Genomic DNA, 24995 nt, shown 5'->3' with positions numbered 1-24995 from the left:
TTAATAACAGATTACCTCCAAATTAATTACTGAAAAGAAGCGTCAGGCTTTGCAGAAATATTTTTACCATGTTTTTTCATTTCATCCAAAATGGAGTCATGAGACCTGGTGCTCAAATTTCCAAAACATACAAATGAATTGTAACCTTTCTGATAAGCTGAGAGCAAACCTCTTTATCAATATTTATAACAAAAAGTATTCTCTGAAGGATGCTTTACAGTATACAAGACTTTCTGTTCACAAACTAATTCCTCAATCACTTCAACAGATGTATAAAAGGAAGCTTTTTCCCCCTGTAAGGAAAACTTAAAGTATGGAACAAAATGTTTCACCTGATAGATGTTACATAGAAGGCTGAGTAGAGCAGCTGCTTACTCTTAACACTTAAGGAAGATGTGTGCCACGTCTGAGCTCCCCTTGCCCTCCCAGTTTCTTCCTTGACGGGGCTGGAATTGGGCATAAACTTCACTGTACATCACATTTGGTGTGTAAGTTTTTTTTTTTTTTTTGGTGTGTAAGTTTTGTTTTGTTTTCTTTTGTTTAAAGACTATGTATCAATAGAATTGAACATTCTCGATTTCTCCACAACTTTTTCAACTTTTTTTCTCCTGTCACTTTTCTCCTGCCACTGTCACATAAACTTTGTGTCTCTTTTTTTTTAAATTTAAATTCAATTTGCTAACATACAGTATAATACCCAGTGCTCATCCCATCAAGTGCCCTCCTTAGTGCCCGTCACCCAGTTACCATCTCCCTCCACAACGCTTTGTTTTAAACTGTGTGTCCGATGCTAAGAGAACCTAGTGAAACAGTATAATCAAATGCAGGGGCAACACCTGAGTTGACACATCAGGAAAATCGTGAGGAGGCAAAGACCCAACTATATTGTGGATTTCTTTCTGAGGTGCTCTGAAACGTTATGGAATGGGCAGATTCCCCTATACTGGCCAATATAAAAATTACTGTAACAGTTTTGGAAAGCGGCTTGTCAAAGTGCTAAAAATCAATTTACTATGGTCCCTATGTACTGAGCTGCTGCTAATTTTAATTTATCCAGGAAGTGTAACAAACTTAAGAAAGTTTAGGAGAAACTTCAATATCATTTAATTAACAGACTTAAAATTGTTTTTCTGATTTAACTTATGAAAATGGGTAAAAAATGTCTTAAGTGATTGTATAATTGTATAAAAAATAATCAAGGCTGGCCTTGTATTTTTTTTTCTACAGTTCTTGAAACAGAACACATTTTCTACTAAATTCCACTATCTTTTTTGGCTGCTTCACCACCCTGATATCACATGCCTCTTTTATGACATTTCTATTCTTCTATTGTATCTGTGTATTCATGTAAATGTTTTATTTACCTTTTCCTTTTGCAAGTGCTAAGAGCCCTTGCTCTTGAGGCAGGCTTGCAAAGTGAATCTTTCATTTGTCCTTGTTTCCCACAGAAGTCTCATAAACATCACAAACACATTGAGCAAGACATGAACTGATAACTTAGAACATTTATGAACCAAATGTGCTCCCGAAGGCGAGCTGTCCGTCCTCACCTGTAGAAGTACGAGCACCCCCTGACTGTGTTGTGAGTGAAATGTTCCTGAGTCTTCTCATTTCCAAAGTCCTCCAGGGGGTCTGACCACAGGATATCACACATAGGTCCATAAGCAGGTGGTTCTTTGAATCGGTCTAACTAAGAAAAATAGAAGACAGAGAGCAAAATACTAATCTTTGGAAGCTTTGGAATCCAGAAAGTAGAAGTTGCTGCAGTCCCTAATGTCCTCAGCACAGTCCCAGTGAGGGCAGCCCTCTTCCCCTCTTCCTGTTGGTATGGCTCTCCTCTGCCTTCCTTTCTCCCTATTCATCCACGCCTCCTCTCTCTCTCTCTCTTTCTCTCTCTCCAATTTCTCCTCCTTCCTTCCTCTGGATGAACCTGTTCCTTATTTGTCTTCGTCTCGCTCTTTACCTTCCTCTTGTTTCTTTCATACCTACTCTTTGATCCTTTTTTCCTGTCTCCTAGTTTACTTTTTATCTTTTCTTTCTCTCCTCCTTACTTATGTGATCTATCTAAGTATTTTAGTCATTACCAATTGATGTGATTCCGTGTTTCATTTCTTGAGGAGGAGCTTTTCTATTGTTTTATCTTTAAGGAAATATCTATCACTGCCTCCATTAAACTGAGATTTAGAAATTTGGATGGAGAACAATGTGTGGTGTTTATATTGAACAACAATGACTTTGAGAATAAATGGCTTTCATTTTAAGAGCAGGCAATTGTACGGCATTTTGGATATTCACTATTAGAGGGTATCTAAGTTTCAAATTAGAGTACAGGCCTGGTGTAGTTTATCTTAGTCATTACAAACCAAAAGGAATGATAAGCAGTAAAATAAACCCCAATTCAGCTGGTCATTCTTCAGCTCACAGTTCTAAGCTTTATAGTTTTACCAAAACCCTCATATGAAATCCATTTTCCAGCTATAAATGTTTAGCAAGGTCATATTTCAACTTAAAAAGGTGTATTTAGAAAAGCAAGAGCAATATAATAACTGGAAATGACATTTCACCAACAATTTTATAACACTATCACTTTCCTGTAGTTTATCCTGATTTAGCTACAATTAAAGAATCTTTGGTGAAGTTAGCAGACGTTATATAGTCTCTCAAAAAAAAAAAAAAGAAGCATAAAACAGCTATGAAAACCTATTAAGAACTGATACTCTTCATATTCAATACTTTAATATTTTTCAAAAATCCATTGGGAAAGGTGAATATATAAGCCTGGCAGCCGATCAAATTCTTTTTCCTGAGACATAAAAGGTGACATAAATAATGGTTTCGCTACACACCATTTTTTAACTAATATTTAATAAGAATGAAGCAATATCTCACACTTTCAACACTGAATGAAAAACTTCAATAAGCCAAGACCCTCTATATTTCAACCATTATGTTATCCATAAAATATTCATTGCAAACTTAGACTCAGTAAAGAGACTTAAATAATTTATGCTTTTAGAATAATTCATCCAAGAAAAATAATGCTTGTTCATAAAAAACACAGAATTTCTTTCTAAGAAAGAAGAACTTATTAGAAGTAGAATAGCAAAGGAGAAGAGTCTTTCTGATTACTATGAATATCCAGCTAAAGATCTGTTAAGGCAACCAGAATATAGAACTTATTCTGGGAAAGTTACAAAATGCATTCTAAAATTAATACCATCAACAGGAAGAATAAATAACTACAAAATTAATTAAATAAAGTAAGTGTGGTGGAAACTCTAACTGACATAGGCAAAATGCAAACCTAAAAATCATTCTATGGCTAACATTCATGCTTAATACGACACATGTGAAAATTGAACAGAATATCTGAAACATGTCAGAAAATAAGTTCTGGGGATAGCGGGTGATAGTTTTAAATTTTACTTAATTTATGATAAGAAGTTCAGTTAGTAATGCTAAAGTCCATCAGATTATAGAGTTCATACAGAAAGTGAACCACTCTCGCCTTTAACTCCATGACTACAATTCAGTGTCATGTCTTTCTCATACTTTAAACAGAGAGCAAATACCAATGCTCTGTGTGCTGCAGAACTCCAGAAGCAGATGGGTAATGATGTCTTACTTAAAAAGACAAAAACATACAGAGCAGGAAGCAAAGATTTATTTAATGTACTTCTGTTTGATTTTAAAAATAAAAATCATGCATTTCCTTTCTAATAGGAAACTAAATACAGTATTATTTTTACACTTGAAAACGTGGACCTTAATGATAGAGTATTAAGGTAGAATTTGACTGTTTATTTTCCTAAATAACAGTTTTTCTTTAAAAGCCAAGGAACTTTTCAAAGAATATTGAGCAAACAAATAAATAAACAAATAAACAAATAAATAAATAAATAAACATATAAATAATCATCTCTTCTACTACATAAAATTATCTTATATTGCTACATATTCTCAAGGAAAAGACATTTATTTCCATGTTCACTCTAACTCATCTTTTCACTGGCTACAACAACTATTACTAGCCACTGTTAAATTAAGTAAAAAAGACCTCAAAAAAAAAAAATCAACTTTCACTTAGCCACTCCAATATGGTCAACAGAATATCACCATTGTTTTTGTCAGATGTTACTTTAAAGTGTTAATCTGTGAATATAATAGATATTTTTAAAAATTATAATATAGACATGTTTTAAAGGTCGAGTTGTGATATTTTTCCAAGAGCAAAGCAACATTTTCTCACTATAATAGACTATGAATATACAATGGGTTGCTTAAAGCCAGCCACTGGGAAATGAAAAGGCATATTTTTTTTGCAATCAAATATTATACATTTCAATGACACATGTCACATGCTAAAATGAACCCTGAGGTTTTCAAGATAAAAACTCTTCCAAGTATAAATATATTTTTCTTTCTGAATAAAAGTGAATACAAAGAAGAGATTCATGACAAATTTAAATCATTTTAATTCAAAAGGATAAAGTCAGTGAAAAAGACAGGGAAATTAATGTCTTCTATTTATTAATGAAGCACACAGCATGATGAGACTTAGAAATAACAGAACTTACTTTTCTGATATCATCTAAAGTGTTAATCTCTGGAGACAAACCACCGTGCACACACAGGAACTGCTGGTTCATCAGGGCAGCCAGGGGCAGGCAGTCAAAGGCATCCATACAGGCATCATATACACGTTCTGAATACTTTATTTTACCTTTTAAAACATGATTTAAAAACAAATAATTGGTTCTCATGATTTAAGAGCTATGATCATTTCATTGAAATAGTCTTTTTTAAAAATGTTTTATTCCCAGAATCATATTATCAGCATATAACTACACACCGCGAAGTTCCAAAACATGATTAAATAAGGTATTTTGAAGAGGTATGTATTACAGGTTTCGCCCCATCTAAAAGTGTAGTAGTGTTCCTTTGAAACCTTTTGTAAGCCAAAATGGTGTGAAGTGAAGAAGCAATTATCATTAATCTATATGGAAAAATTGGGGCAGGGGAGCAGTCACAGATCCAAAAAATAAACTCTTAGGCTTTTCTGCTATCTTAAGACTCTACTTATAACAGATGCACAAATTAAATGGAGATAAAGCACTGAGGCTCACAAAGTTCCAAGCTATGGCAGCTTGATGGTGAGTATAGTTCCCAGTGAAGGGACTTGGTGGAGGTGGGAGGAGATACTTATTGCTCAGGGTGAGCGCTTCCTCTAAGTGCTCACTGCAAATATAACACTAAACACTATTTTTGTTTTTCACCTTTCTTCCAAAGCAAAAATTCCCTTTGGATTTCTTTTGGTTAGCAGTAACAAGTACCCATGTAGGTTCTCATAAAAGTAAAGTGACATAAGACACTCTTGAAATGGCAGGGAATACTTATATTATTCTTTATATCCACTGTCTTATACTTTTGTTGTTCATCTGTATTTTACAGTTTTTAGTAACTTTTTATATAGCAGAGGAGAAAACTTTTGAATATATCCTTGCTATTTATCTGCAGATATATCTAAAAAATTATGTATACAAACAACCAGGAGACCAACAGAAACATGGCCATAAAGCTGGCTAATTTTCCTAAATGATCTTGTAGAGAGGAGATGGCAAGAAAGTTTCTAAAGTTGTTTCTGTATCACTGCCTATTGCTTTTCCTTACCGACTTAATCTAATGTTTTGAGAAAAGTCTCTGTACTCCATTGAATATAGGGCTAAATGACAGAGAGAAATTTGTTTCAGTGGACAATAGGGAAAATTAAGAGAGGAGAGAAATGAAATTTATATGAAGTACACCCCACTCCTAGTATTTATGTCTAAAGGAAGACATCATCTTTAATTTTGCAAAATCCACTAGAGGCTAGTAAAACTATTGTTTCCAAAACAGGCACAGTTAAATTTGCCCTCCATCTCCTTTTCTTGAGTGGTTTGAGGTGAAAGGGTAAAACTATTCCCCTGAATAGTAGTATTCTGGCTATTTTTAAAAATGAAGTTAATTGTTGTTTCTTAGGGCAAATTTCATCAAATGTTAATTCCAATTTTTAGGGATCATTTTATAAAGAATTTATAATTTAAAAAAGAAATTCTGAATTCTCTTCATTGTCCATGCTTAGAAAGAATTATGGAAGGACATAAGATAGCATCATTTTTTAAGTTTTTGGATTTTAAGCAATGAATATTATCATGTGCTCTTAGCATGGATTAAAATGACTAGCACATACGGTGTTTAAATGGAGAAGCCTGAAATATACTTACATTCTTGTTTAAAAGTGAAATACTCTGTTAGATGTCTACATTCATGATTTCCACGAAGTAAAAACAGTGTTTTGGGGTAAAGAATTTTCAAGGCCCACAAATACAGGACACACTGAAAAAAATAAAAATAACATTAAATTAAATATTTTTCCATTATACTTGAGGATCCCATTGCTCACATCAGGAAGACATGAACTAGCATGCTATTGTAACCTAAAGTTCCCAAAAGGCTAAGCCTTATTATGGAGGATATCAAAAATCAAACAGAAAACACTAATACAAAATCAAGGTTCATTTATACCTAAAATATATACATGCACTGAGGATATATGCACCACAAGAAAACAAAAGACTTAACAGGGTCTACTGGAAGAAGCCTGAATGAAGATATACTCAGAATATACTGGTGTAAAAGTATGAGAAGAAATGTGATTAGCAATTAATAAATAAAGACACCTCTCTTTATATAAAACAAACCTGAAAAAAAAAGTAATAGAAATAGAAGAATTGTGAAGGAAAAGCAAGACAAAATTTGGAAGCAAACAATGCCAGGCTCAGGCAGACTGAGAGACTATCTTTCTTTTTTTTTTTTTTAATTTCTAATTATTTTTAAAATAATCTCTACATCCAATGTGGGGCTCAAATTTACAACCCTGAGATCAAGAGTCACGTGCTGTATTGACTGAGCCAGCCAGGCACCCCATGTTTCTATTTTCTATTATGTTCTCTCCTTCACTGGCCTTCTTCTCCCCCTTATCACTTTGTCTTTTATTTCAGTGCCTTTGGTATATAAAGCCTTAAGAATGTTAGTTTAGCATATAATTAAACTGAAGGCCAGGGAACCTCAGTACACATGCTGCTAATAACTAAAACATTTCATATACCTTAAGACTTTTAAACAGTTACTTGGGTATGGCAGTATGTGTAATAATGAGGGTCCACTTTGAAGTCACCAGGTTTGGAATAAGCCTACATTGATACAGTGATCCTGGAGTGTGCATTAAGATAACTGAGATACTCAAGTACTAACATCAATTTCATTATCCTCCACTGACATTACTCAGGAATCCACAGGGAAGAGAAAACCTCTTTTTGAAAACCAGTATGCTCTTTTTCCCTCATCATGTTCTAGGGGAACCTGGGTGGCTCAGTGGTTGAGCATCTGCCTTCAACTCAGGGCATGATCCTGGGGTTCTGGGATCAAGTCCTCCAACAGGCTCCCTGCAGGAAGCCTGCTTCTCCCTCTGCCTATGTTTCTGCCTCTCTCTCTGTGTCTCTCATGACTGAATAAAGGAAATCTTAAAAAAAAAAAAAGTTTATGTTCTACAAGCGAGGTTAAGAAGATATAGAACAACAAAAATAGAGATAAGTCTGATTCTGGTCACTCAAATCTGAAACCAAAAATCACAGCATATTTACATTTTTGTAAAGAAGTTTCCAACATATAGTAAATATGCTTGATAATGTCCACTATTGGACAAGCTATTGGTGATTCATTTGTTGTGATAACCTGTGAAGAATAACTGCCTCTGTTAGTTTATATGATAATTTATTAAATGAATAAAAATAGTTATGTTTGAATACACAGCCCAAGTCTTTGAGAAAATACTAATTATCAAAGCAAGTATGTATTATTGTGTTTTCCAAGTAAGATATTGTCTCCAACTATGTAATTATAATTGAAGTAAACGAAAATAATGGGTTGACATAAAATTTTATATACATGTTACTTTAATTAATTTTCTAATTATCATTTTCTGATTATAGTTATTAGCTAAAGTTCCTGTGACAAATGATATAACTATTTCTGAACAGCTGACCGAATGGTCTATACAAGTGATCCTTAAGGCATTATCATCCAACAATGGTGCATATTCCCTGTTATTCTAGTGGGTAGTATGGTGGCTCAATGAATCTCTAAATTCTGTGTATCTGGTTTTGGGGGTATACTTACTTACATGCTGTCATAAAAGGATTATTACTCAAACTTGTCTCAAATATCAGAGAGGATATTTATAAACCATAATTAATGTCAATGAGAGAACTATTACTACTTAAAACCTTACAAGGTTGTACCTTACTACTAAGGAAATACACACACACAAACACACACACATTTCCATACTGGTTTCTAACTTCGGATGTTTAGTTTGGAATAAAATGGGAATGTAAAATCTTTTAAGAATTATATTTACTTACTGAAATTGCTATAGCTAATGTATTCTATTTTTATATTGAGAAAGAATATATGTTTTGGCTATACTGTAGCTGCTTTTAAAAAAGATTTTCTTGTTGTTTTTACTAGAGTGTAACTTATGTATGATGAAGTGCAAATATTTTAAATATGCCAATGAGTTTGTCCATATGTATATTCTCATGAAACTACTAACCAAATCCAGTTACATTTCAGCACAAAGAAGGCTCCCTTGTGCCTCCTCTCCCAATCAATATCGTTTTGGAAATGTAACCACAATTCTAAACTCTTCCAGATTAGCTTTGTCTGTAAGAATCTTAAAGCAGGGCTATTATCTCTCCAACTAAAATCTAAAATGCAATTTTCTAACCCCAGTTAAATGCTAGAGGAATCACTTTTTAGGACCTATAGTTTCTCTTTTGCTATCTATAAAAGATCCTGTTTTGACATTAGCACATGGCTTTATTGCCCCTAGTTTTAATTTCTGTAGCTTTTTTCATAACCGAAACCTCAAAGAGTGATGCAGAAAAATTTTATGATACACTTATCATCTTTATTTACCTTTTCAGTGATTCAATATACATTCAGTGCCCCTTATTATTTAAAGGATGTAAAGCACCTACTATATAGTAGGAGTTTAATATTAGCTCTTTCCTATAAACAAGAAGGAAGACAGGAACACAGAAGGAGGGAAGGAGAGGGGGAGAGAAAGAAAAGAAAAAAAGGAAAAGAAAAGGAGAAGGAAAAAGAGAGAAAGAAAACATAATTTCCAAATTCTTGGCTCAGCATGCCCTCCAAATAAGAGTCCTGTTTTCACATTTTATTTCCTTCTCCCCTGTGGCAAGAATAGAATCTCTTCCCAAACGCTGAATCAAACCACAAACGCAGCCAATATGGAAGAAGTGGCATGGTAAATGAAAGGGCCAGAGTGGATTGGAGAGTGGAGCCCTGCCAGCCTTCACCCTCAACATCTGGTGGGAGAGAGCTGCCAAATACAACACTACTCTCTTGCTGGCAACTAAATTCTGCCATCTAAAGTTCTAATGTTCTAGAGACCTGTCATTCTGAAACAAAATCATAACCTGACATTATTTTTAAAAAGGAAAGTCTCTCGTGAAAAAGGCATCACAATCAACAAGTAATGAAATGCAAATCAGTTCAATAACTGGGTATTTTCACCTATGTGGTATGAGATGATTCATTTGAATAAGATTTTCCCTGAATTAATTGGTTAAGGTAGAAACAGATGCAGGTCACTTTGGCCCTTTTGCATGGCTATATGTAAATTCCTCGTGCTACTGATTTTCAACTGGATCTTGACTGTCTTTCCAGTGTTACTCTAAATAACTATACAAATATTTACAACTTAAAATGAGTTTTAAGATATGAAAAACTGAGCATCCTTTATGTTTTTATTAATTTCCATCACAGTCGTGGTTTTCTCCTATTTGATCTATCAGTCTTTTCCAATGAAGCAGCACTAAGAATATAATTTTGTGAAGGATATTGTATTGGTTCAATAGTAATGTAATGATTTATTTTGTAATTTACACCTTTTAAGGATGAGTAATCTTGAAAACTTGCATAGGGGAGTAAAGAAAGATGTAAAAGATGGAGGAAGGTAAAGAGAAAGTGCACAGCTTCAAATATGCATCAACCAGCCTTCTCAAGTAACTCTCCAAGCTGTGATACATTCCAATCAAAAGGGATGCCTCTCAGTCATAGGACAATTAAGTGAAGGATGTACATTGGTTGGGAAAAGATCCCGAAATGTCAAATGCAGCTCCTCTCAGACATTCTTTGCTTGGTCTGACAAGCGTGCAGAGAAGCAGCAGAGCAATAGCAATGCACTACAAAGACAACTGGTGGCCGGAAGACAGCAGACAATTTCTTCCTCATGTCTGTGGCATCACTCTGTCACCTAACATGGCTTGCTGTACCGTTTGCTTGTTATTCTCAGGCAGAAGCACGGAACGTTGCCTGACTTGCTGTGGTTCATTTTAGTCATTTAGTCCACAGCAAATAAACACAGCAACTCTTCATGCTTAAATGTGTTTGAGGCCTGGGCTGAGATCTGTATGTAAGTACAATGGGAGGGGCTCCCTTGTGCTAAGCCCACTGCCATGCCCAGCAGTGCAGAATGGCTAGAAAAGGAACATGAACAAGTGAACAGAAGGAAATAGCTGGGCATGCCTCCGTTTGCAATTCTGTTTTTCTCTGCCTTCTCAGCGAACACACTCAGACGTTGGGCTTCTATATACACGTATGCTTGATCAAAGAGATTAGGTAGCAAAATGCAATCATCAGAACGAGGATGGTATTTGGTGTGAGACAAATTATTACTCCAAACAGAATTACCTCTTTCATTACTATTCAAAAGCTTATTTGTTTTATTTGGGCTAACTTTGTGGGGAATGATTTCTAATCTTGGCAGAACGAGAGGGGGTGGGAAGGGGTGCAGAAAATGAACTCCATGGATTGCCCACAGCACATTACCTAGTGCCTGGAAATACTACCCAGCAGAGACTGTATGAAATCTGAACCTACTCTTCAAAGCTGATTTGGTAAAATTAAACATAAGTGGCTCCTCTTTGCCCAGAGGACAAAGAAGAAATACCTGCAGGGGAGCCCTGAATTATTGAGAAGAATCAAGAACCTTTGAAAGCTGTTAGAATAGTACACACTGGAAAACTGACTCTGATTTTAGGAGTTCTCTTAAACCAACAGTATCTTTCTCAAAGAGAATATTTTATATTCAATGCTGAACCTTCAGATTACAGAGGTGGGGGAGAAGGTTCTGTGTGCACATTTGCACATACATGAGTAAATATAAAAGTGTGTATCAGTTTCCACAACACTCGTGCACATTTTTTTTTTTTTTTTTTTTTTGCAGTTTGCTTAGTGAATATGGCCAAGGCCTGGGGTGTAGTGGAAAGAACACAGACTTTGAATCCCAGCACTGTCATTTACTATGAGTGTGACTCTCTGAGCTTTGAGTTTCACAAGCACAAAAAGAAGAGATTTGCATGTTCCTTTCAAAACTTTTAGGAATAACTGAGATCATGTATACCAGGCAAACAATAGCATTTCAGCATGCAAACAATATAAGCTTCCTTAATCCAAAATTAAGAGGCCCGAAATATTCTCAGTAAATATATTTTATAGAAATGTCTGTTCTATTTTAAACATGATGATATCACTGAGCCATCCCAAAGCCCTTCGAAGGTCCCAGTCTAATCAAAATGGATCATTTTCATAGATGAGACCTTCACATTTGTGTTATTTCTGTACGCATGTGGCAAGTCCCTGGAGCTGTACTCTCAGACACTTAGAGTTTAATTAAAGAGCTGTTTGTGAAGATGGGAACTCTGATATACGCATCTCGGAACTTTCAAATGTCCCGATATTTACATTTGCTGTCACTAAAATCTGGGCTCTACTTTGATTCCTTTGCATGAATTTCAAAAGGTGCATATTACACAGAATATTGCAACTTTCATAGTTCAAATATCTAGATTAATTGTAGACTAAAAAGAAATCTGCTGAAGAGCAAGTTAGTGATTACAGCTTCTAAAGTTCTTTAATTTAAGGAAGTAAAGTTCTAAAAAGCTCCTAATTAGAGAGAGTTTAGGAAATCTCAAGTAATTTGAGCCCAGCGATTCAGAAGCCTGAACTCTTGGAGTAAAAATTCAAAGGTAAATAAACACCAACAAGATTAAGAAAGAATATTATCCAAAGATGGAGCTGGTGAGACAAAGAAGTCCAAATGTGCCAACCACCACTCAAGCAACACATGACTCAGTGCTTTGTCTTCATCATAAATTAATATGAAATAGCCTTTAATCTATTTCTTTGACTAGATTAAAAAGATGGAAAATTAAGTCGTTAAAAAACACAAGTATTATGATGTTAAAAATATTTCCTACATAGCACTCCATCATTCGGCCAATAAAAATAATCAATCCCAATAGGATAGTCTTGCGTTTTCCCTAAGAAGGTAAGCTTCCAGGAAAGTAGAACACCTATTTCTTTCATCCTCAGAATCTTACCTAGGAGCACTTTGCATGTTAAAGGAATAAGATGAATTTAAGAATAATAAAATAATTTTCTAAAGTATTTACTTAGGTTCCACACAATCCTAATTTAAGGGGAACAGTAGAAACACTTTTAAGTCCCATTTCTGTCTTCTGTCTATTGCAGTCTTTCTCCAACCTGGCTACATACTGAAATCACCTATGCCTATAGCAACAAATTCTGGCTATGGTATGCAAGTTGAAGTAAGTGTGCCACTTATGGAAAACATGCATAAATGAGAGGCCATGCCCTTCTCTTTTTCCTTTTCCTTCTAGCTGAATGTAACACAGGACATAATGGTTGAAGTTGGTATAGTTGTCTTGAGTCACAAGGTAGCCTTTGGAATGAGCCATGCACCCTATGCCCATCAGAGCAACAGGGTAGAAAGAGCCTGGGCCCTGTCACCATGCTGGGTTACACCAGCTGGGTATTCCCATCTGTGAGCTTTTACTGGAAAGAGAAATAAATTTCTATCTTGTTCAAATCACCATTTCACAGATTTGTTGTTGTTTTCTCTTGGCAGGTATCGATGCTAATGTGATACAAACATCTTACAAAATCTGGATTCAATTGTCCTTCTCTACCAAGTTGGTCAAGTCAACCCATGAATGAGATTTATAATTTATTAATTTCTTCCCCTGTGCTCTTCTTGTTTCAATTTCCTTCCTTGCTAATCTCACTTCTTTGATTCAGTCTTCCTCAGTCATGTCTGCTCTTAAAATTGTCCTACTTTTCTATTTTCCAATGCCAATCATTTTTTGTACTGCTTTTATCACAAAGTTTTAATAATTCAAATAATTGAATCCTAGATGACCACCTATTCTAGGCTTCTGATCCTATGTAACTTTTTATAGTTATTATATTTTCCCACATAGATTTAGGTTTCTGGAGAGCAAGGATACACATTTCTTCAAATTCTCTATAGTTCTGATCATAGTGTGTTTACATTGTATGTGTTCAATAATACAGTACTTGTTTACCAAGTGGAAGAAAGCCAAAAATTTACTTTCTTCTTTTGGATATATATATCAAAACCATCCCTCTTTCCCTCATCATCATGAATAATTAAAAAATATATGGTCCTCAAATACAGAAAGGCTTAATATATTGGTGAAAATATTATATATTTAATACATATAGCCAATGACTATCGTTTCTCTCTCTCATACACACACACACACACACACACACACACACACACATATAGACTCAATGACTAAAGATAAATTGAACCAAAAAAAATAAAATTGGTATGATTGTTTTGAAAACAAAAGCTATTTAAGAGCATGGCATGTTCTTCAACATTAAATATTCCTATAATAAATAAAATATTATGGTGAAAACTTAAAATCTTTTCATATGAATACTCTGACTATATGATGTTGGTGTGAGACTTCTATAAAGTTGATTTCTCTCTTAAGAATAACTTTTTTCCTTTTAAATGCCCTTTATCTGAGAGCACATATAATGTCAAGTACTACACCATGAACTCTGCTTCTCTAACACTCAATTTCAAATCATTTCCTTTTATTAAAAAAAACATTTATTTATTTATTAGCGAGTGAGGCAGAGAGTTTATCTGCATCCACAAGGTGCAGGAGGGGAAGGGGCAGAAGTAGAATTCTCATGCAGCCTCCCTGCTGTGTGTGGCCCCCCCTTCCCCCTGCCACCTCAATGCAGAGTTGATCCCAGGACCCTGAGATCATGACAGAACCAAAATCAAGCATTGGACACCTAATCAATTGAGCCACCCAGGCATCCCATTAAATCATTTCTTTTAATAAATATCTGGTGAACCCTTTTTATGTTTGAGACACCATGTTAAGCACCAGGAAACACAAACAAGTGAATGAAGCAAGGTCTTTGCCTTTTAATTTGAATGTAATTCCTACTTATCTGAAGCAGATGCAGGCGGAGGGCTGAGGAAGAACATCTACTCAAAAATTATTTGTTTTGTTTTAATTAATTAGTTTGACAAATTACCCTAGTTAGATGACAGATGCCAAAAAAAGACAAAATACAGCAGCTGTAAGTGTACTCACACATACACACAAAAGCAAGGACACAGACACAGGCACACATGCACCCGGCTATCAATTTACAAAGATCAGTTATTGCCTCACAATTATAAGGCATAACCATGTAAATACATTCCTGCTTATTTAATCAACTCTGATTAGTTCTGTCAACAGGAAAAAGAATTATCTAACGTAAAATATGATGTAATTTTTGTAAAGTTTCAAATATATAAAAGGTATATAAGGAAAGTCTCAATAATAGCCATTTCCTTGGCATCTCTAAACATTAAAAAGCATATGGGAACCAAATGAAAATAGAATGCATAATATCCTGAGAATGGAGTGTCTTACAGTTTTATGACAGATGAGGAATTTCCCTAAGACAATAACATTTACAACTTATAGTTTGCTAAGATATTGTTGATCCATTCCAGAATAGCTAGGAAATGATGCGGACTTACTTCGATACTGAAGTACCCTCTGTCAACATAGTCCCCTAAGAAGAGGTAGCGAGTGTTGGCAGGAGATCCCCCCACTTCAAAAAGCTTCATCAAATCAAAGAATTGTCCATGGATGTCCCCACAAACTGAAAGAAACAAAGAAAATTCATTTTATGGTCACATTATGATACCGAATTAGACTAAAATATTATAAAATTTTAGAGCCAGAAGGAATTTAGAGCTCATCTTAGCCAAAACATTCTTTTGCAAAACAGGAAAGTGAGACAGAGGTTTCAAAGTTAATTAGTGGCAGACCTGGCTCTAGCACCCAAATCTACCGATTCACAGATTAACTGTAAAAATAAAGGTAATAACAAGTATTGCTGCTGTGCATTAAACAATGCTACACCACACACTGTGCTAAGAAATAGATGCACATTTTCTGATTTACTACTAACAATGTCATGGGCTGAATTTTCGCTTTGCAGATAAGATATAAGGCAAAGAGAGGTTCAGAAACTTGGCATTATCTCCATATGACTGAGGTCTGAATAAATAAATACTACTTTTTATGTATCATAAAAACTGTATTTCACTGACTCTAAAATGTCATCAATGATAAAGCACATCATTAGTTTATGGACCACTAAGAAAGAAAAAAAACTCCAATTTGAATTATAAAAGAATACTTTTTTAATAATATCAGGTGTTAAAATGACAAAAAATTGTTGAATTAAAAAAAACCCTATAACATAGTACCCCCCAAATCACTGGGGAATAGTATTTCTTAACTTTCTCACCTTCTCTTTTACACCAAAATTCTTGTAAAAGCCATGCAGCCTTTCTTTTTAGAAACTACTTGTTCAGGACTTATCATTTCATTTACTACTTCCAAAGCCCCCCCTCCCCCCAAAAAAACTATCTCCATTATACAGATGAGGAAATAGTTACTAAGACAGGTTATGTGGCTAAGCATGATTCTATATGGATGATCCAGAGTTTAAATTCAGATTTGCTTAATTCAGAGCTTTTGCTGCCAACTATCATGTTACAACATCTTACATATTTTATATGTTTTTCTATGTCTATGTATTTAATATTTTAAAATAATTTCATGCTTAAATGATGAACATGATGTGGTTATTTCTTAAACACTATGAGGCTCAAGGAATGAATATGTCAACAAAGAGGAAATCAGGAGCCACACGCATGCTATCTTAACCCATTCTCTGCTGCAATCATTTTATGATAAAATCATTTTAGTCCACCTTCATCTCATTCCCCCTCTTGGTACACTAGATGTGGGTCTTGTCTTTTTTTTTTTTTAAGATTTTATTTATTTATTCATGAGAGACACAGAGAGAGAGGGAGAGGCAGAGACACAGGCAGAGGGAGAAACAGGCTCCATGCAGGGAGCCCGACGTGGGACTCGATCCCGGGACTTCAGGATTACACCCCGGGCTGAAGGTCAGCACTAAACTGCTGAGACACCCAGGGATCCCCTTTATTGTCTTAAACAATCCAAATTCTTTCTTCCTTGGATTTCCACAGGTTGACTTCTTTTTAGCCACCAGTCACAGGTGCAAAGGGGTCTTTCTAGAGCACTCCATATTAAAGGAGTCACCTTATTCCAAAATCATTCTCCATCCCATTAATTTGTTTTAGTTTCTTCACAATACTTATCACTATCAGGAGCTATCTCACTCATTAACTTGCGTGCTGTTTCTTTTCTGATCTTTCCCACTAAAATATAACCTCTGTGCGGTTGTATAACTTGTCAGTGCAGAGAATAGCACCTCCCACCCAGTAGGAACATGAGAAACATGTGTTACCTTAGGATTCTTCCACTGGGCCTGCACTGAGTTTAATTTGGAAATCCACTAACTAAGAAGTCAGAGATTTTGAGATGCCTTTGGGATTGATAATGTTGGATGACAGGTCTGTAGAGTTTGTTCTGGTGCAAGCTCAAAGCCTTCAAATTGTCTGAGATCTTATTTTAAGCTTTTAAGTCACATTTTTCAAAACAGTGTTCAGCCAGACTGGGGTAGAATGTGGGACCTCCAAGTATCTAATGGTGGTTTCCTTACCTGGTTCTACATCGGAAACACATGAGAAGGTTTGGAGACTAGACCCCAGGGTCCTGAATCAGAATCCCCAGAGATGCAGATTTATAATCAGCTCTTAGATGAGTTTTACCTAGTCAGTAAGACTAAATATACCTACATTTTTGAGCCTTTGTGGGCACACCCCAGCCCTCATTCTGCATGCTTGTGTGGTTCCCCTCACAGGGATTAAATGGGGAAATACATGTTTGAAAGGCAACTTCTTCAAGGTTAATTCCAGGTTGGTGTCAGAGTAGGATTTCCTATTATATGCTATTATATATTCCTATATATGCTCAACTGCTAAAGGATAATACTAAAGGAATTGCTTGAGCAAGTCTAGGAGAAAGAGATGAACCTAAGAAAAGAGATAATAAAGAGCAAAATTTCTCTGGGCTTTTGAATGTAGCTATTGCTTATGCCTTGCACATTTCAGTTTTAAGATAAAAGATTTATCCCAAATATCTGGGAACATTCACTATTTTGATATCAAACTTCAGGATGAAAGTGATTGCCACGCTTAGGTACTCAAGAGGATATCGGGAGGGTGCCATGGCCCCACACAGAGGAAGGATACCTCTATGTGATGGTAAGAAAAAGGTATAGCCAGGTAGCTTTCCCCCCAAATGATGCTGTGGCCCTCACCTTCCATCCTCTTGGGCCCATCTGAGCAGAATAAAAATGCCAGCTAATGAGGCAAGCTGTCTTCTTATTTGCTCACAGTTTCCCAATTCTCCACGAGGCTAGTTCCTTTCATCTTCAACATCATTTGGTTTTAACCCCACTTCCCAAACAACGAGGCTTTGACAAGTTCTGTTATACCTTCAAGGTAAGCTCTTGCTTCATCGACATAACCTTGTTTTCCACATTCCCCTAGCTTCTCATTATTTGCTTCTCATTCCCAATGGAACACTGCTGATGGACAGAGTACTCATCTAGGAGCCAGCACAGAAAGGCTGATTATCTTGAAAAGGCTCCAAAAATACAGAAACACAATATAGGTAATAAAAGCACTCCTCACCTCTATGAAAACAGCCATTCACCTGACTAAACATTCTCCAAAAATATATATTATGTCTTCAATAGATTATTAGGGAGAATTGTACATATTTCCATCAGAAATGTAGAGAGTTATGGCATTAATGAAATGAACACACCAAAGATAATGAAATAGAACATAAGTTTTTTTTTTCTGTACCATTGATACCCTTATCCATGAGTAATCAGATGTGTCACAACATGATGGTTATTTTCCCTATGAGCTATGGTCCTACTTTTGTTTTTATGCTGGAGATGTAAGAACTCCATTAGTTTTTATATTGTTCAGGTATACCAAGAAGTTAAATCTATAAGTCAGGTGACTAAGTGATTTTTTAAAAAATATTTTATTTATTTATTCATGAGAGACACACAGAGAGAGAGGCAGAGATATAGGCAGGGAGCCTGATGTGGAACTCGATTCCAGGACCCCGAGATCACGACCTGAGCCAAAAGCATATATGCTCAACTGCTAAGCCACCGAAGTGCCCAACTAAGTGATTTTTTTTTATTTTTTTTTTTTAATTTTTTTTAATGATAGTCACACAGAGAGAGAGAGAGGCAGAGACATAGGCAGAGGGAGAAACAGGCTCCATGTACCGGGAGCCCGATGTGGGATTCGATCCCGGGTCTCCAGGATCGCGCCCTGGGCCAAAGGCAGGCGCCAAACCGCTGCGTCACCCAGGGATCTCAACTAAGTGATTTTGAATGTGGCTATTCTAACATTCTCAGTACAACCAAATGGTGCAACAGTGACCAACATCCTGTGATGCTTCCATATTTATTACTTTACTCTCTTCTGTTATCAGGAAATACATATATTATGTCTAAATAACCAAGTGCTAAATAATACCTAAGTAAACAATTACTTTTAAATAATTGCTTTTTAATATTGCTTCCTGGCCCAGAATGACTCTCAGTCTACTACAAATAAAACTTTATTGGAAATGATTCTCACAGAGTAGCACCAATGTCTGATCTAAGTCTTCTGAAGGAGAGTACAGAATCTGAAAGTAGAAAACTGAAAACAACACACAGAAAGGCTATGTCTTTATTTCTTAAGGAAGGAAATAGCTTTTATTTCTAGTATCTTTTCTGGATAGCTAGTCATTAAGCTTTGAAAACACAGGCTTGGAGGTTCAAGTATACATAAATACAGATAGAAATATTGTGTCTGTATGTCCATGCAAAGATATGTGTGTGTAAAACCACACACCACAAGGAAGGAATTATTTGGAGATTAGTGGTCAGCGTAGCTGTTAGGGAGTCATTAAACAAGTTCAAGACTTTACTCACTGTATATTACAGCAAAGTAGTGCTAAAGAGAAAGAGCAATAAACAGCTGGGGCTGTAACAAGGGACTCTTTGTGGTTACTGAGTAAGTTCTTGTAATCTACAAACTGGACAATGAATCAGTCACAGGGCAAGTCTGAGCCCCAGAACCAGCACGCTGCTAAGTAGAGAAGATAATGGCCAGGATATTGAGGACAAACAGGCTCTTGAGAAAACAATCTCAGGCAGAGGAAGGAGAACAAGCTGGAAAGATAATCACTCCCAGGACCAAGCCTTTGCATTGCATCTCCTGACTAAAGATAAGCTGCTAACTTTATCTAGAAGGGAAAGATATTCAGTACAAGAATCATGCACATATTATACATACAATTAGGTATGCACGGCGTGATTACTTGAGTGAATCAGCAAATAAGTATGTTCATATTATAATTTAATCATTTTTCAAAGAATTCCATTGTTTCTAAGTTCACATTGGCAATTAAATTACAACTTTAAAGAATGTAAACAGTAGACAGTACTAAACACACTAGGATGAGGTCCCCATACAACTGCTATACAACCGATCATTTGAAAAGGACTCTGACAAAAACTGCCATCCTGAATAAAGCTCATATTAACAAACAGAATATAAAATATATACTTTCATGTAAAACTACTTAAAGTAGTTTTGAACTAATGCTCACACTCACGCATTTGGTCCTGTTTCTTGCCTATATAAAAAAAATCCATTGAAGAACATCACTGCATTGGCTTCTTACTGACACTAAGCAAAACTTCTTTAATGTCATAGCATTCCAGGTTAAAGAAAGCTTACACAAATTAAGAATGCCTGAGGACAGAGAAGTGAGTTGTTAAAGAGAAACAGACAAAAAAACCCTATCAAACGATCAATTGCAGGGGAAAAATAGATTTTTAATGGACCAGCGTTCCAAAATCGCATCCATATCATGATTTAGAAGTCAAGTGCTTTGGATTCTTGACTCACTATTTTTCTATAAAGACCTTTTAGTTCCTCCAAAACACTGGCTTTTATCATCTTGGAAGACTTGCATGAAGTAGAATAACTTCTTATACAAGTTTTTCCAGTTCATACTAAACTAACAGTTTGTAATTTTTCTTTTAGAAAAGACATTACTGAATCACCCAGCAATTTGCACCATTAGAGTTCCACTGTCCTTTCAGCTTCACTGATTTCCACCCAATATTTTTTCCATAATAACCACATTTCCCAAGACAATAAAATTTCTAATGTTAAGGAACTAACATGTCTAATTCTCAGCATGAGAGGATTAATCTATTACATTTATTAGTTTGATTTCTGAATCTTCTGGCAGCTACAACTTACTCTTTTCCAAAATTTACAATTTTGCACAGAAAGGTCTTACATTTAGAGGTTTTGCTATAGGGTAAATACAGTGGGTACCACAAGTACATATGTGCTTCCCCCTGTTGATAATCCAGGCTTAGGGAACCCTTCGTGAAGGATAAGTTCAAGTACAAACCAGCCAGCCTGAATACGTATAGTTAATTAGCAGAATGTGTAAACTTCTGAAATCTGGAAATTCCTGAGATAAAAGGGAGTTTTATTATGGCATTAACTTATTTCTAAAATTCTTTATCAACTGTAAAAATAAACGAACTAGTAAAAGATAAATTAAAAAATGTCAGCTTATAATTATAATCCAATGGAAAGAAACTAGAATAGCCTACATTTTTAAGCTATGTTATAGAAGGACCAAACAAATACAACACCTTGGTATGTACACAGTGTATTCAAATCAATAGAATAATAAATTATTGAAATTTGTTTTTTTCCTAAAAATAGGTGCTTTAACCATGAAATTATTGTTTTTTTCTTTCCTTCCTGGGTTGAATGCTTCAAAAGATTTTGTTTACTGGAAGAATTTAATTTATTAAACAAGAATGTATTTGTTTCAACTGTTATCACCAATTTTCCATTTCTGCATCAATCCATATTATAACAAAAGGCAGAATTATTAAAAATTCATAATAATGTTACAGAATTATATAAGTCATGGTCATGGTTGCGACACTATTGACTAATAATAGTAATAAGGATGTATAATACTTACAAGATTATTTAATTAAATTTGGTCATCCCTCTATTCATGTGTCCAAGTTTGGTCAGACCCAAAAATTATCAGTTATGTGATATGTAGAATTATTTACATTATGTAGTTCACCAAGCCCTTGATGGTCATCACCAATCAAGAGTATTGGATAAACACTAGGAGTTGATGTAATTTCAGTCAAATACAAGTAAATATGATGACTTAAGTACTTAGATATATCATTAATAAACGAATGATTGTTCTTTTCACTTTTCGAAATACTGGTCCCAGGTTTCAGAACCCAGTGAATTCCTTCCAGGATCCTGAAACATGGGCTTTCATTACTATAAGCAGATCTGGGGGTTATAGATCTATGCCTTAGCATCTCCACCTGTATATTTCTGGAATGTTGTATTTTGTTTTGTTTTGTTTTGTTCAACTATTTGGTAGCTGTGGTCACAGTATTCTTTCAGTTCTGGCTTTTTGCTTTTTTCCTAGATGCATTATTTCATCCTTGAGAAGAGGCAGGATAGTGCAATGGGTAAGTAGACAGACTACAAAGCTAGACTGCCTGGTTTTATACCTGCTCTTTGTGAGTTTTTTGGTTTGTATGTGTATTCCTCCCGACGGACCTGAGGCAACAAACCATGGCTTCTTAGTTAATTATTGTCTTCATTCTCCCTGAATCAGCTTTACTATTGAAGGCGTGGATTCTTCCAATTTGCTTTCCCCAATTTCCTCCTTTATATATTCACACTCTTTTCACTACTTTTCCTTATGCTTTCGTCATTTTGTTCTGGAAAATGCCACCTATGTGACTAGGAAAAGATATTTAATATTTGTAGGAGGTCTCAGATGCCTCAACTGTAGGGGGTTTCACACTAGACCTCATTCTATATGTTTTCTTTCATTAATAAAGTAATATAAGAGAGGAAAAAAGCTTAGCAGGCTATGGCCCATGGAATGTAGTGACACAATATGAAATAGGCATGGCAGCTATTCCAGATGTTGTCTGCCTAAGAAATATCTTGAATGTTTTTTCAGATTTAGATGGATGATCTAAGTATCTGTTCTCAACGTAGCCATAAATAAAATATATAAAAAGTTCTATTTTTTTTCCACTTCTTATCCCAATCTATGCTATCATATATTGAAAGCTGTTGAGGCTGAAATCAAATAGACTAGGCCCCATGCTCCACAATTTCCATTTTATGAGAGTGGAAATATTTCCAAATGGCTTTAGTGATATTACCAATCTTTAGCAAGTAGCAGCACCATGGTGAGTTTCCAGTTAGTCTCATTTTCTTTTGTAGCAAAACTCATTTATAAGATCATTCTGTTTCATAGCTGTGTAATGGTAGTAATGTTTTAAAAGCTGAAAGTAACACAGTAAATAGAAGGAATGTAAAGTATTTTACCAAATGGATTAGAAAACAAAATAAAACAAAACAATTCTCCTTAGATTTCTGGAAAACTCTAAGAAAAATCTTCAAAGTGGGGAATAAGTGAATCATTATTATGATACTCCTCAAATTTGGACAACTTAAATATGATTTTGTTTCTAATATTTTAAAAACTCAAGGAAAGCAGGTTACATATATTTAATTTTAAGGCCCACTTATTTATCATAATATTGCAATTAGAGGCAGTAGGTTTATCAGTAAAGAACTTTTTATCTAGCACTGACTTTCAAGTAGGCAGTTCTATTTATGCCTACTAGTAAGTGAACAAGGTAGTAAGTGCTATTCCTAAAAGACAGTACTTAAATTGACTTAATAGAAAGAAGTATTAAATTTCTTCAGTAAAAATATATAGGCTTGTTATATGAAGCATATTTGGAAATGGAACTTTTAACTTTTAACTGACCAATTATTAACAATATATGAACACCTGAGACATGTTAGAACACATTCGTCTGAAAATTAGTTAAGAAAATGTATTTTCTAGAAAAGAATTCTGACAAAGGCAATGAGCCTATTCTTAATTCTGCACAGTTTTCCTTAATCTATCAATTCCTCATCATCTTTCATTCAGATATTCCAGAATTATTTATTCAATTAAATATCTGAAAAAATAGGGGGCCCCTGCATGGCTCAGTTGGTGAAATGTCTGCCTTCTGCTTAGGTTCAGGTCATGATCTCAAGGTCCTGGGATCTTGCCCTGCCTTGGCAGTCTGCTTCTCCCTCTCCTCTGCCTCTCCCCTCTACCTCCTCCTTGTGCTCTCTATCTTACTCACTCTCTCTCTCTCAAATAAAAATTTTGGAAAACCCTTTAAAAACATCTGAAAAAAATAAACCACTGAAATGTGTAATGTTTACTAAATAAACTGCAATAAAAGGATGCATAAATACCACCAAAGATTGATGATTTATTTGTGTTAGAATATCCTGGGACAATAAAGAAATAAAAGGCATAGAATCAGGTCTCAAGAACTTTAGAGCGTACTTGAGAAAACACACACATACCAAATGGTACTGAAAAGTGTTGGTTTCCTACCAAATGGTACTGAAAAGTGTTGGTTTCCTGGCATCCAAGTATTTGCCTCTCCATTCTGAAACTTCTGAGCATTCTCTTATGGTCAAGAAATATGGGTTTAAGAGTTAGTTCTACCATAAACATTTATATAAGTGAATCATTTCATTGCCTCTCAGCCATCTGTCAAACTTCTTAACAGACACAGAAGGATAGTTTCTCTAAAAATAAATGTCAAGTTAAAAATACTTTACATATATGTTTTTATGTTTTTATTTTGAAATTTCAAGTTACATCAAGAAAGGATAAGATTGTATTGTTTATCCAAAGGAGGTATCAATTTAAAAGTTTTACAACTTGTACTAATTAATTTCAAATTTCTATGTCACGACTAATATCATTCAATTGAAGATTCCTATTGTGGAGCTGATTACATTCCACAGTGGTACAAATCATCACCTTTTTTAATCTCTATGAATATATATATATATATATATATATATATATATACATAGAATGTCCTTTTATATATATATATGAATATATATATATATAAATGTCCTTTTGTGTGTGTGTGTGTGTGTGTGTGTGTGTATAATGATATACATGGCATATAAACTAAGGGATCAGGGCAAATCAATGCAGGTGTTTGGAAAACATAAAACCACTGCCAATAATTCACCATAACTTGTGATTCATTAGTAATCATTTTCAAACTTAGCTTCTTTTTCATTGTTAATAATGATGAATGTTTCTTATATATTTGAATTTCTAGGAAGATCAATCAAGATTGTCAATCAACTCTTTTCCTCTCCCCAAATATAAAAAGGTTGAAAAGTAAAAAATTTTCATGATGTGTTTGGTGAGTTATTAACCTGATTTTTAATAGGGAATAGGCTATTTTGCAAAATCATATAATTTCAAGTTACATTTCCTTATAAATCTGCTTTATTAAGTTGCCAGAACTCTTTCCACCATCTATATTCATTATTTAAGGTATTTTTAACAAAAAGTTTAAATGTTCTTAAT

General features: G+C 34.9%; 1 protein-coding gene across 2 annotated transcripts in view; it reads right to left on the bottom strand.

Moving 5' to 3' along the window:
- Positions 1 to 24995, bottom strand: part of PPP3CA (protein phosphatase 3 catalytic subunit alpha) — a 307959-nt gene that overhangs the window by 64483 nt on the left and 218481 nt on the right. For both annotated transcript variants that reach the window (XM_055342492.1, XM_055342493.1), the window contains exons 3-6: positions 15011 to 15135; positions 6264 to 6375; positions 4578 to 4723; positions 1551 to 1690 (exon numbers count right to left, since the gene is read on the bottom strand). In XM_055342492.1, coding sequence (XP_055198467.1) covers positions 1551 to 1690; positions 4578 to 4723; positions 6264 to 6375; positions 15011 to 15135 — 523 coding nt within the window. The remainder of the gene's footprint in view (positions 1 to 1550; positions 1691 to 4577; positions 4724 to 6263; positions 6376 to 15010; positions 15136 to 24995) is intronic.

This window comes from Nyctereutes procyonoides, unplaced genomic scaffold (genome assembly GCF_905146905.1).
Source record: "Nyctereutes procyonoides isolate TBG_1078 unplaced genomic scaffold, NYPRO_anot_genome, whole genome shotgun sequence".
NCBI lineage: Eukaryota > Metazoa > Chordata > Mammalia > Carnivora > Canidae > Nyctereutes > Nyctereutes procyonoides.
The sequence above is the reverse complement of the archived record's forward strand: the minus strand, read 5'-3'. Positions and strand labels throughout refer to the sequence as shown.